Source organism: Xyrauchen texanus, chromosome 30, assembly GCF_025860055.1.
Source record: "Xyrauchen texanus isolate HMW12.3.18 chromosome 30, RBS_HiC_50CHRs, whole genome shotgun sequence".
Classification (NCBI taxonomy): Eukaryota; Metazoa; Chordata; class Actinopteri; order Cypriniformes; family Catostomidae; genus Xyrauchen; species Xyrauchen texanus.
The window spans coordinates 20,442,291-20,455,500 of NC_068305.1; the positions used below are offsets into that span (position 1 = coordinate 20,442,291).

The window sequence follows — 13,210 nt, forward strand, 5'->3', positions numbered from 1 at the left end:
CCAAAATAATCCAGAACTTTTCTCAGGGCTAAGCTTACTGTGAGGTCAACCGGTAAGTGAGAAGGGGGCTGCATAAAGAATGCTTGACTTAAAGGTACGAAGCTACCGGCATCCACCTATGACAATAAAACAAAACATCTAGGGTGATTCAACAGAATTTCAACTTGTAAACTCCCTTATGATTCACAGATATGTCAGTGTCAATACAAATGACCTATCTAAACTTGCACATGTGTGTGAGAGATAAAAGACTTTTGTTTTAGAAATGTTTATTCATTTGTTACATGTCTGAATTAGTCCATTTAGGGTTTGATGAGTCATATACTTGCAGTACGGGCTAATCTGTTACACTGATAACATTGTCTCTGGGATCAGTCTCACACAGAGCTGATTTTAGAGCACTAGCACTAGCAATTTCATTGGAGAGCTGATTGCAGATTGGAGGCTTAACAGAGTTGGCTAAAAACAAAGAGTGTTAGCACTGAGCTCATTTCAAAGAGAAGAATTTCTACTGGAAGTTCTTAAGGGTCTTAACAAACATGTCTCAGCAGTATAATTTCACGATATGTTTTCTGATTTACTGCTTTTTTTCAAGGACACTAAGAGAGTGTTTGACAATAGCATTTCTTTATAACTGATGGAACATAGTTTAGTATATTGTAATTTATGGATTTTTAAGCGAAAATCCATAAATTAAAACTCTGAAACTCCACGACAGGCAGAGACAAATATATTAAGTCTGTATAGTGCAGGCACCCCACCAAACAAAAGCCTATCCAAATCATCAAATGAAGCATGCAATGGCGAGATCAACCGTTTTTCTCTCTCTCAGGTGTCGTTGGATAGGTGTAGGCTTCTGGATAGTGAAAATAGGCATTAGTGGAGTATATAGGGTGCTTAGATGACTTGTTAAGGTTATGGTCAGGGATTTTACAAGGGCATGTCCCAACTTGCAAAAGTCAAGTGCATACTTTTGTGATGTTACCACTGAATTTGACAGTGTGTGTCATGTGTGTGTGCGCACATGTACACAGAATAATGTTCATATTTACTGTAATTCCTTAAAAAATGTATTGTTTGTTAATAGGTTGAAGTACTTAATTGACTTTTGGGCAAAGTGACTGCTGTCCTCCTCCCAGCCATTCTGTGTGTGGGGGGGTGTGGGGGGTGGCGGTTGGGTGATTTACAAGGAACTTTTTAGGTTACAAACTAGTAACTAGTAATTGTTTATGAGGACATTTCTAGTGTCCCCATAATTGAAATCACTTAAAAAAACATACTTAACAATGTATTTTTTATTTTTTTAAATGTACAAATGCAGAAAGATTTTTGTGAGAGTTAGGTTTAGGGGTAGGGTTAGGGGATATAATCTTTAGTTTGTATAGTATAAAAAATCATTATGTGTATAGAGAGCCCATATAAGGACAGCTGCACCAACAATGTGTTTGTGTGTGTGTGTGTGTGTGTGTGTGTGTGTGTGTGTGTGTGTGTGTGTGTGTGTGTGTGTGGCGTGTATTTATCACTTTGTGGGTACCAAATGTCCCCATAAGGATAGTAAAACCCGAAATTTTTGACCTTGTGGGGACATTTTGTCGGTCCCCATGAGGAAAACAGCTTATAAATCATACTAAATTATGTTTTTTGAAAATGTAAAAATGCAGAAAGTTTTCTGTGAGGTTTAGGTTTAAGGGTAGGGTTAGGTTTAGGGGATAGAATATAAAGTTTGTACAGTATAAAAACCATTATGTCTATGGAAAGTCCCCATAAAACATGGAAACACAACATGTGTGTGTGTGTGTGTGTGTGTGTGTGTGTGTGTGTGTGTGTGTGTGTGTGTGTCTTTGTCTGTGTTTGTGTTTGTTTCTGTGTGAGTGTCTCTGTGTGTAAACCATTTCTCGGCCCCTCCAAAGCAGGTTTGGGCAGTTCTCATATTCACCTGCTAACTCCTTTAGCTCTGCCTCTTCCCTGTCATTTCCTGTATCAGGTGTGCGTATGTGTGCATTAGTAGCTGGCGTTCCAGAGAATGTAAGGATGGCCAGGGGGCCTCTGGATTAAAATATTCACTGGGCGATTACGAGGATAACTATAACACCATACTGGACCCTACTTACTGGCACACACCAGGCAATTTTAAACACATCGCCCATGGGACAAGGTCCTCTTACTTTTTCTTTTACTTTCTCTCACTCTTCCTCTCCCCCTCTCATTTTACCTCTGCCGGAGTTGTTGGATCACCTGTTCAGGTAAGCGAGAGCAATTGACTAGTCAATACCAAAATACTGATCTTTGTATGATAACCTTTTAATTATTGACTCAGCACAACTGTGGAGAAATGTTCTTTTTGTAGTCAGCAACATGAGCCATTTGTAGTCATAATGCCAGTGAAAATGTGTGTGTGTCTGTGCACATGCATGCATGAATACATGTATGTGAGCATGGCTAGTGGTGTATATATTCAGATAATTACAGTATCACATACTGCACATATTGATCAGTGTCATAATTTTTTCTCTGTGTCAGAATCAGTTTGTGTCAGCAGTTTTGGTCATTTCGGGCTAGCCAGCAAACCCCGTTGCAAGTCACCTGTCAGTGTTCGTGCAGTGTTTTTGTTTGTTTTTGTTTTTTGTTGTTTGTTTGTTTGCTGTTTTTGCTGTTAGCTCATATATTTATTGAATTATGCAGCATATTTTGCATTTCTTATTGTTATCTTTTATTCTATCTGTGATAGGACATTATATAGTGTGACACATAATGAGTCTTTTCAACATGCCATTTATCTGTATAAAGGAATTTAATAAAATATATTAATACAAGTTTTAATAAAAGGAGTTGATATAATATAGATGATTTTTCCATGAACTGACTCCATGGATGACTTTTATTTCCCCAAAACTAATTGGACACTATAGCCATACAAAAAAATTATAAGGATTCCTTTGTATTAGATAATAAAATATTACACCAAGTTGCATTTAATTTTAAAGAAAGAGATTACACCCTTTAAAAAGCTACAGTATGTATTTCACAAAAATAATTTATGTAGGTTTCACATTATAAAACAAAATATACATGATTCATAATTACAAAAAGTAATTAGTCATTTTCTGGATGTGAAACATTAATAGATTATATTCATAGTTAATGTAATGAACAACACCTGTGTGAACTTGTGGTAAACTGACTTGATACCCAGGGGTGGGTTTACAATTTCTAAGGCCCAAGTAACCAACCAACCCGGGGTCCCATTTAGAATTTTTTTTTTTCAATGTTGTTATTAAAAAAAATGACAAAATGTATTTTAAATCATAATAATTTGTAATTCTTCCTATCAACCGTTGTAGCCAATAACATTCAAAATGTTTAATGAAATACAAATCTAGTTAAAGATAATTAATGCATGTTTTAATATTATAGCCCAACAATTATTTATTGTTGTCCAGATTGTCATTAGAATATGATAGAGTATTACTATTATTATTACTTTGAGGATATGTTGTATACAGTAGTAATGTAGTTCTGTCTTATTTACTTTCACCTGGAGCTTATATTCTAATTCTGCAGTGTCTTGTTCATCATGTTGCAAAAGGTTGCATTTATTGTTGGCTAAGCATTGTAGGCAACATTTGTTACAGTATTGTATCAGTAAACATACAAGCCATGGCGGCCCCTCAGAACACTAGGACATAAAAAAACACACAAAAAAAATAGCATTGCCTTTTATCAAGCGCTGAAACTCTGCTTGGTACAGAATAATCTGGAATAATGTTCCACCTCTTTGCAGCCTGAACTTGTTCAGTATCTTTTTGATTCCTGCGCTAAAAACCATCTAGACGCAGCGCAACGAATGAAACGCAGGAATGTTTTTAAAATCTGAAGTTATTTGTAATTTGACAGTGTCTAAAAATGTGCCGGTCCTACATGAAACACTAGAAGAAACAGTGAGGTGCGGTACAGCAGTCAAGGACGTTCCTAAAGCGTGTGTTTACATAGAAAAACAATGGAAAAACAGAGTAGAAGCACACAAAAACACGTTCAGTGTGAACAGCTTCTCATCCGTTTGCACGTATCTGTGTGATTGAGTGCACGTGGGCAAAACAAGTTCGGAAGGCCTGTATATTTTTTTCATAAATTACAAACCCGAACCCAAAGTCCTACTGACCAGAACACGGTGGCTTTGTGAACCGCTCTGAGAACAACATGTCACCCCTCAAACAGTTTTTGCGGAGCATTCGTACTCAGGCCGGGGCGGCCCCCGACATCCGGGGCCCCATGCAATTGCATAGTTTGAGTGGTGGTTAAAAATGCTACTGTTGATACCTCATACCAGGTGTCACGTGGCTCATTATTTTGTTATGTAATGCAATATAATTCGTACATTTTAATTGTTCAGTTGTGTCAAAATACATTTTGGGGCTATTTTATGTTATTCAGATGAAAAATCAGTGGAACAAATTGAAAGGATAAAGAGAGTGAAAGAGAAAGAGAAGGTGACTGAGAGAACAACCTGAAAGTAAAAAATAAAGAAAAAATGTGTGCTGCGGAGGAAGAAGATGCAGAGAAGAGGCTAGGTAATCAGAAAGGAGAGGGGTTGCTAGATAAAGAGGGAAAAAATGGAAAGGAGGGCAATATATATTTAAATATAAGATCTTATGTAACTCTCCACATGTTACCTTGGACACTCTTTGGTGTGAAGTTGTGGTGTGCAGTTCAGTTTCCTTCGATTACAGAAATATACTGGATCTTTTCTCAAATTGGTGTTTATCTAAAAAGTCTCTTTAGAGATATATGTTTGATTGTTTGTTATTATTGGCCTTATTTTCTTGTCTGAAATTCTCTCACGCTCTGAAATGCACAGAACGCCCTCTCACGCTTGCACTCCTGTCATCTCTCTGTGAGTGTTATTTTTGGATGTAGCTATTCTCATTAATAACCATAATTTCCACTATATAGTCATTATATTTGCATTAATAATTTGCTTTATTATAGAGCATTTTTCATATGCTATAGGACTGAAGATTTTAATGGTTAAATAAAAAGGGAGCCCCAAAGCTGCTTGTTAGGTCCGATTATTCTTTGTTCTGGGTTGAAGCTGTAAACAGTGGGCATCCAGAGACTCAGTAATGCTGCAGAACATATTTCTAAAACATGTCTGAACAAAGCATGATGAAGTCAAAGACAGATCCACTGCAGGATTGAGAGCAAAAGATCCACCCTGAGCTTTTTTCTCTAAGTGTTGCTTGTTTAAAGAATGTAAATATTACCAGAAACAATCGTAGTACCTCAATGAGATGTCTTATACTATTACTGAATATAGTTACTGTAACTGGTTTTCTTTTTTTTTTTTCTTAAGTAATCCAGAACTGGTGTAAATACAATACCAAGGAGGTATTTAATACCTGGAGAAAGCTATCAATTAGCATTCCCATCTCAATGGTGGTTGCCCCTGTTGTTGCAGACAGGGAATAAAATCAGCCATTACACAAATTTAAGGAAATATACAAGTATATATACGTATATACAGAATATGCAGTACATATTTTATATGCATTCATTTCTTTATTGCATTGCTGTGCAATTGTTTGATGGGAAAGTGTGTTTGTCTATGCTGAAAGAAAAGGAAAGGTCTGATTAGGCAGAGATTTCTACCATTATTAAACTGTTAACACACACTACATTCCATTACTTATACACATACTTGGGATGTATGTACTTCTTCAAGAAATATTTCATTTCTCCAGTATGTCATTAAATATTGAACCCACTGGAACTGAGATCAAAAAGCTGAACTTCGTGTATTCAGTGTGTGTGCAGGTGTATAAGAAGCTTTCCTTTGATTGTGCAGTTGAATGTCATTAACACTCTTTACGCTTAGAACACACTTACCACCGTTTTCCTCTGGGCTAAAGGTCACTTCAGAAACAATATGATCTCCCCAGTAAGAGTATGAGAGAAGGAGTGGGAGAGAAAGAAAGAAAGAAAGATAGAGATTGAGGGCGTGAGTGAATGAGTGAGTGAGTGAGTGAGTGAGTGAGAGCGAGAGAGAGAGAGAGAGAGAGAGAGAGAGAGAGAGAGAGAGAGAGAGAGAGAGAGAGACATTTTTCGCTAGAACTGCCTTTGTACAGTATACGAAAGAAGAAAATTCAGATAAAATGAGTGCCTCAGGGGAAAAGTGTGCGTGTGTGTGTGTGTGTGTGTGTGTGTGTGTGTGTCCAGGTATTCCCTACGTTGTGGGGACCAAATCCCACAAGGATAGTAAAACCTTACATTTTTGACATTGTGGATACAATCAGTTGGTCCCCATGAGGAAAACAGCTTATAAATCATACTAACTGATGTTTTTTTTTAAATGTAAAAATGCAGAATGTTTTCTGTGAGGGTTAGGTTTAGGAGTATGGTTAGGGTTAGTGGATGGAATATAAAGTTTGTACAGTATAAAAACCATTATGTCTATGGAGAGTCCTCATAAAACATGAAAACCCATCATGTGCGTGTGCGTGTGTGTGTGTGTGTGCATGTGCGTGCGTGTGTGTGTGTGTGTGTGTGTGTTCTAACACAACAGCTTACTCAAGCCATATCGTCAGTCCGAAAGATCATTAAGGAGATGATGATTTACGGAGAATGAAGGGTTGCAAGATATATAACTGTGTCCTTGGGAACAGTCTTTATGGGTGTGTGTGTGTGTGTGTGCTCTTGTGGTTAAGCTCTGATCAGATTACAAAGTGGAGGACTGTAAAACTATTCTCATTTATTAACCTGCAATGAACTGTGATTCAAGGGTTTCCTCTTCAAATTAACAACAAAAATGGAGAAGTCATTTTTAAACATTAATACACAGAGATGGAAACAGACAGTGTGTACATACTATGTCAATAGTTGTGATTGTCTTTTGTGATACCAAGTGCAGACAGCTTTTTATCTGGCTGTAATAACACAACACTCTAATTGTGCCTGTACATACTCATACTCACATTTGATTGTGCTGTGTGTAATACAGCAAGTTTGGTGATTCACTTTGGTCTTCCTTATGAGCACCCTGACCACTGTACTTTATTGACTAGATTAATTTTAAGCTGTCTATAAGAAGTGCACTTGTACATTCATAAATACACACTCATAGTTATTTTTTCTTTAATTTGGCTTTTGTAGTTTTTATACAATATATGCTATTTGCTACATATATAATGTATTATCCCCTTACCCTATCCCTCAACCTAATCCCCACACAAGCTTATTGCATTTTTATATTTGAATTAAAACACTATATAATATGCAGAGGTGGTAGAGTAGCCAAAGATTGTACTCAAGTAAAAGTACAATTACTTCAAAAAACCTAATTACTCAAGTGGAAGTAAAAGTACTAACATAAATAATTAATTGAGTAAACGTAAGAAAGTATCCAATTAAATGAGTACTCAAGTAGTGAGTAACTCGTTACTTTCACAAATGACATAATAGACGTTAACTCCCCTATATTCCATTACAATATACACATTGAACATGTATTACAGAATTAATATTAATGGACATTCTGTCATCATTCACCATCATGTTGTTCCAAACCCGTATGACTTTCTTTCTTCTAACCCAATAAGGAGATATTAGACAGAATGTTTGCCTGAGTCACTATTTACTTTCAGTGAATTTTTAGTTTAATATATATATTTTGAAAGTGAGTCCCTAACATTCTGTCTAACATATTTTGTGTTCCACATAATACAAAACCTCACACTGGTTTGGAACAACATGAGGGTAGAGAAATGATGACAGACTATAAAATTATGGCTGAGCTATCACTTTAAAGAGATAGTTTACCCAAAAATGAAATTTCTCTCATCGTTTACTCACCCTCATGCCATCCCAGATGTGTATGACTTCCTTTCTTCTTCAGAACACAAATTTAGATTTTTTAAATAATATTTTAGATTTTGATGCTCCAAAAAGCACATAAAGGCAGTATAAAAGTAATCCATATCTTCAGAAGTGATATGATAGGTGTGGGTGAGAAACAGATCAATATTTGTCATTTTTTTGCTAGACAGCAAGGGGCGATATGCAGAGAAGAATGTGAAAGTGATCTGTTTCTCATCCACATCTATCACATCATTTCTGAAGATACTGATTTAACCACTAGAGTCTTATGGATTATTTTTATGCAGATTTATGTTTGTTTGTTTGTTTAGCTTTAAAATGTTGCCACCCATTCACTTGCATTGTATGGACCTACAGAGCTGAGGCATTCTTCTAAAAATCTACATTTGAATTCAGCAGAAGAAAGAAAGTCATACACATCTGGGGTTACATGAGTGTGAGTAAATAATGAGAATAATAATTTTTCCTTGAACTATCCCTTTAAGGGCGCTTGTCAGATCTGGATGAATTTGTCAATAAGAAGAGAGGTTTGGAAACATTCCTAGTTATTATTACAGTGAAAATGTGAAAATGTCCCACAAGGACATTAAATATAATGCTGAAATATAAACCAAAGCAAGATCATGTTTAATTAATGCCTTCTTTTGCTATTTCATAGCATTTAAAGTCTTGTGTGGATTCTTATTTCAGTGCAGTTAGAGTTTTCAGTGTCATAAGTATTTAGATCGTTAGTTCTGTACAGCAGTACCGTCGCTCTCTAAACGCAGAGCACACAGCCTACGTAGGGCACCAACCCTGATCGTGGAACACTCGCTGTGTCTGAAACCACCTGTAACAAACCCATTACTGGAGGCTGGTTAGAATCCATGTTGCAGAGGTTCTTTATTGTCAACGACAATAAACAGTCAAACAATCCAAAGTACTGAGCAGAGAGACAAGTCGAAATAACAGGCAGTAATTCAATAACAGACAGGCAGTCCAAACAGGCAACAAAGCAAAACAATGATCCAGAAGACGTAATCCAGATAAACAGGCAAAAAGGTCATAACATGAGACATAAACAATCGGTAATGGAAAACGCTTGGTAAGGCAGATGAACTGGCAATACTTTGCAATATGGGTGTGCGAAAACACTGCTTATATAAATGACAAACAGGAAGTGACATGGCAGGAAACAGGAAGTGACATTGTTCAGAATTCAGGTGAGGGCTCCCTCTGGTGGACGGGAGACCGCTCAACCATTACACCACCCTCTATCCACTATATGGTGCACTATTTCAAGTTTTTGCTATTTTGTTGGCGTGTCTGAATTCTGAGTGAGCCACTCATTCCCTACTTTTGTTCACTCATTCTTACCCACAATGCACTCTAATTTCACGTATATTTTTCAAGTACACTCGATGACAGTTAATTTCCCACAATCCACCAATGGGAAGACTTACGAGCTGGGAGTTTACTGCTTCCTTCACTCCTGCAATGTTTTATTTCATGCTGAATGTAGTAAATTACGCTTTGACAAATCATTACTTGATTAAAATAACATCATAACATATAGAGAGACATACAGATACATTTTTAAAATGTACTCTTTATTTGATAAAATGTGTTTATATTAACACACAGTATATATTAAAAATGACAAACAGAATGAAGATTTATTGTATGACTATATTATTTAATATGAATAACAAATAAGGCCCAAGTATTTTAAAATTTCATATGTGACGTTTCCGCACCAGCCCCAGAGCTCCGACACTCTAGTCCGAATCCGCTCATTTCGTTAACTTACTGCTGAGATATAGTGCACTAACTGCCATTTACTATATAGGAAATAGTGAATGAGTGAACGATTGCGGACACAGACACTCTCGTCGCGACGATTGTCTCGCGCCCTCACATCTCACACACGCACACCCTGCGCACCTCGCTGTGAATGCTCAGAAATGCTGTCTGTTCGCGCTCCAGTTGTCGATCACGCGAATGGTGATGATTAATTCGCAAAGTGATTAATTTGGATGTTTACGTGGATTTATACAGTTAATCCGCCTGAATTAGCTGTGATAGTTTCCAGTACTCCCGCGAGTGCGTGGCGTAAATGCATAAATACTGCTTATGACATGTGGGACAAATCACACTGATATATTGCTGCACTAATTTAACTGATGTAATGAAAGCCCAGTTACAGAATCACACTGAAAATGACCATCTCATCACACAGAAAAGCCTGCATTAGAATTAGAGCCAAAATTTACCTCAGCGTGCTGCCTGAAGTTGGAGCTGTGACTTTAATCTTGAAATATCAGCTTGTCTTGGTGTTTAAGAAGGCATTGAATTACGAAACTATTATTTTTTTCACTGTGTGGAGCGATGAAAGTGTTTCACTTGGAAGAGTTTGATGCTGCTGCACTTATGACTTGAGTTACAGTCACTCAAGTGGGAGCATCTCATCGCACGCAGCAGTGAACATCCGCTCTCATAAAAGTTCCATTAAATTAACTCTCAATAAATTACACATCAATTCAAATTAAACCCAGTAATGTAATAACAGTAAAGCCACACATTGTAAAGAAGTAAAAGTAAAAAAAAATCATTCAAAATTTATTGTGTGAGAGTAACAAGTACCCACTTTTAAACCCACTCTAAAAGTAACATTTTCCCCAAAATGTTACTCAAGTAAATGTAATGGAGTAAATGTAACAAGTTACTACCCACATCTGATAATATGTTTAACAAATGTACAGTGCATCTTGTTGGCAGGACTTCACAATGCAGGTGATTACATGTTTTGCTGGTCCCAACAATGAAGTCACACACTTGTTTACTTGATCTCTGACTATCTATGAGGACCTAAAGTATACTGTATAAAGATAATTATAAATACTACAGAATGGACAGACCCTAACCATACCCCTAAAAGAAAACTCTGAACCGACATCTTCAAATTAAGCCAAGCAGAATTTTATGACTGAGATTGTTATTGACATAACTAAATTAGAAAATTTTTTGATAAAAGTTTGAATTGTGCCATGGCAAAACTTGCTGCCACAAAGTCCCACCAAGGGCCCCAGAACACTGCGACAAGTCAAAAGAGTCCACCCCCATGTCTCTATGATGTTCTGGTGCCAAGATAAGGCTGGGGATGATAGATTATGTTTTGGGGGGTTGCTAGGATGTCACTAAACGTGCCTTACTGCCCAAAGTGAAAAGAGGCCACCCCCATATTTCTTGAATTCTTTTTCAAAAATATGAGTACTCTGGTTCTTTTTAATTTTAAGACTATTGTCTTTTTTCGCCATTTTTCACCCACTTGTCAAATATCATACATGTCAAAGTTTTGGCCGAAGAAGAAGAATGGTGTTAGGTAAACGAATGTCATAGCAATAGTAATAGTGGTGCCTTGCTAAACAAGCCATACTAATTGTGGATCGAAACAGCTACTGAATGCTAACCGGAGCCTCTGTGTAAATTTCCAGAAAAATGTTAGCTAGATGCTCATCTCTGTAACAATGCTAAAATAAAATGACTGTATGACATGATAAAATTCTCTTTAATTTGTTTTACTCCCAATAAATGACTGATCTATTTTTCTCTCTCTAACTTAGTTTAATATGAATCTCAGGTGCTTTATTATTATTTCTGTTGGCAGTGGGAAAAAAAAGTTTTGAATTAGTCTAATATGAATGCATCTGCCAACTCAGGAGAATAAAAAAGAACAAATGCAATGAGCAATTGGCAGAAAATATAAATATTTTGTGCTACCCTCATTTTCCTACACTGTATGCATGTGTCTTTGGGTGTGTGCAACTCATCCTTCCAGCAAACACAGCAAACAGGATTATCGTGTTGACACACCTATTGGACATAAATGACTCTCAGATCCTTTTCTTTTTGTGTTTGCTCCTCCCATGCAGGTGGATGGCTCAAAATGCAACCTGATACAACAAAGCCCTCCTACCACAAAGAATCACCACCTTTGTAGTAGCGCTACAACCATCTTCTCCATATCTACCATTAAGCAATGAGTGATCAGGAAGAGTCAGGTGCCATGGCAATTCCCATTTGTGGTGCCACAGGGGGCACTCCCACCTCCCCTCCTCCAGACCTATGTCACATATGTGGACAGCGCATCTACAGGAGGAGAACCATGAATACACCTATAAGGAAGAGGTAGACGATGACCTCATGTGCCACATTTGCCTTCAGCCATTAATCCGACCCCTGGACACACCCTGCGGACACACCTACTGCCAAGAGTGTCTGACAAACTTCCTGCTAGAGAGTGACTTCTGCCCTGTGGACCGCACCCCACTGATGCTGCAGACCTGCCGTAAGTCCAGTCTGCTGGTCCACAAACTGTTGGACAAACTGAAGGTGTCCTGCCCATTTATCGAGCACTGCACTGAAGAGCTTTCCCGTGGAGAACTAGCGGCACACATCAGGAGCAGGTGACAGAATCACTCTTAGAGCCGTCTTTGATGTCATACTAGTGAGCTTAACAAGATTTGAGCTTCTGTTATCTATTATACAGATTCAGAGGATGACAGCTTGAGATGCACAATGTGATTTAGCCAAGTAGAACATATTTCTGGACCAGCCTCCTATGTTGGTCCTGGAACAACATTCCCTGCTGAAAAGGTCAGTTTCGGCCAGTATGAGTGCTGGTTTTGGGCAGGTTTAGTGGGTGGACAAATATCACCATGCAATACTTTGTGACCAGCAATACTTTGCTGCCGAAGGTGGTTGCCAAGGATGACTTGCTGGTTCAGGTAGTTTAGAAACCTAGTGTGGATGCCAGCACACTAACATCCCATGCTGGTGTTCAGAATCCACAACAGAATATATGCTGGTGACCAGCAATTGTCAGCAGGGTTGCTATCCAACAATTATACCCCTAACTGAACCTTAGACAATGCCTGCAATCAGAGGAAAATGATAAGTTGAAAAAATGTTGTTCAAACCCCATCCCCATCAACCAAACCTTAAAAAAAAAAAATTGCTTTATAGGAATGTTGCTTCCAGGACCAACAAGAATGTTTATCCAGATCATACTATGCAGCTTGCAACACAATACTGTAATAGTTGCCAGAGGACTGTAATAGAGTCACCAGGTCTGTGGTTTTTAAGAAGGTTTTACAGTCAGAACTCAATTGATTTGATTTGAATCCAATTTTTAGTAAATAGCCATCTGTAAACCCTGCTAAAAAGACCAACATAGCTTGTGACCAGCAAACTGAATGTTGCATTTTTGATACTGGTCAACAAAATAAGATGCTTGTGTGCTTGTTTCCCCACCATGCTTTTGAAAGGTGCTGTAAGTGATTATTTTATGAAATTACATCAT

The 13,210-nt window shown here is 37.6% G+C and overlaps 1 protein-coding gene across 1 annotated transcript in view; it reads left to right on the top strand.

Moving 5' to 3' along the window:
- Positions 1–1,994: 1,994 nt before the first annotated feature.
- Positions 1,995–13,210, top strand: part of LOC127624315 (E3 ubiquitin-protein ligase LNX-like) — a 67,706-nt gene continuing 56,490 nt past the window's right edge. Inside the window, 3 exon segments of the mRNA XM_052099094.1 lie at positions 1,995–2,243; positions 11,781–11,990; positions 11,993–12,314. Coding sequence (XP_051955054.1) covers positions 11,888–11,990; positions 11,993–12,314 — 425 coding nt within the window. The 5' untranslated portion in view covers positions 1,995–2,243; positions 11,781–11,887.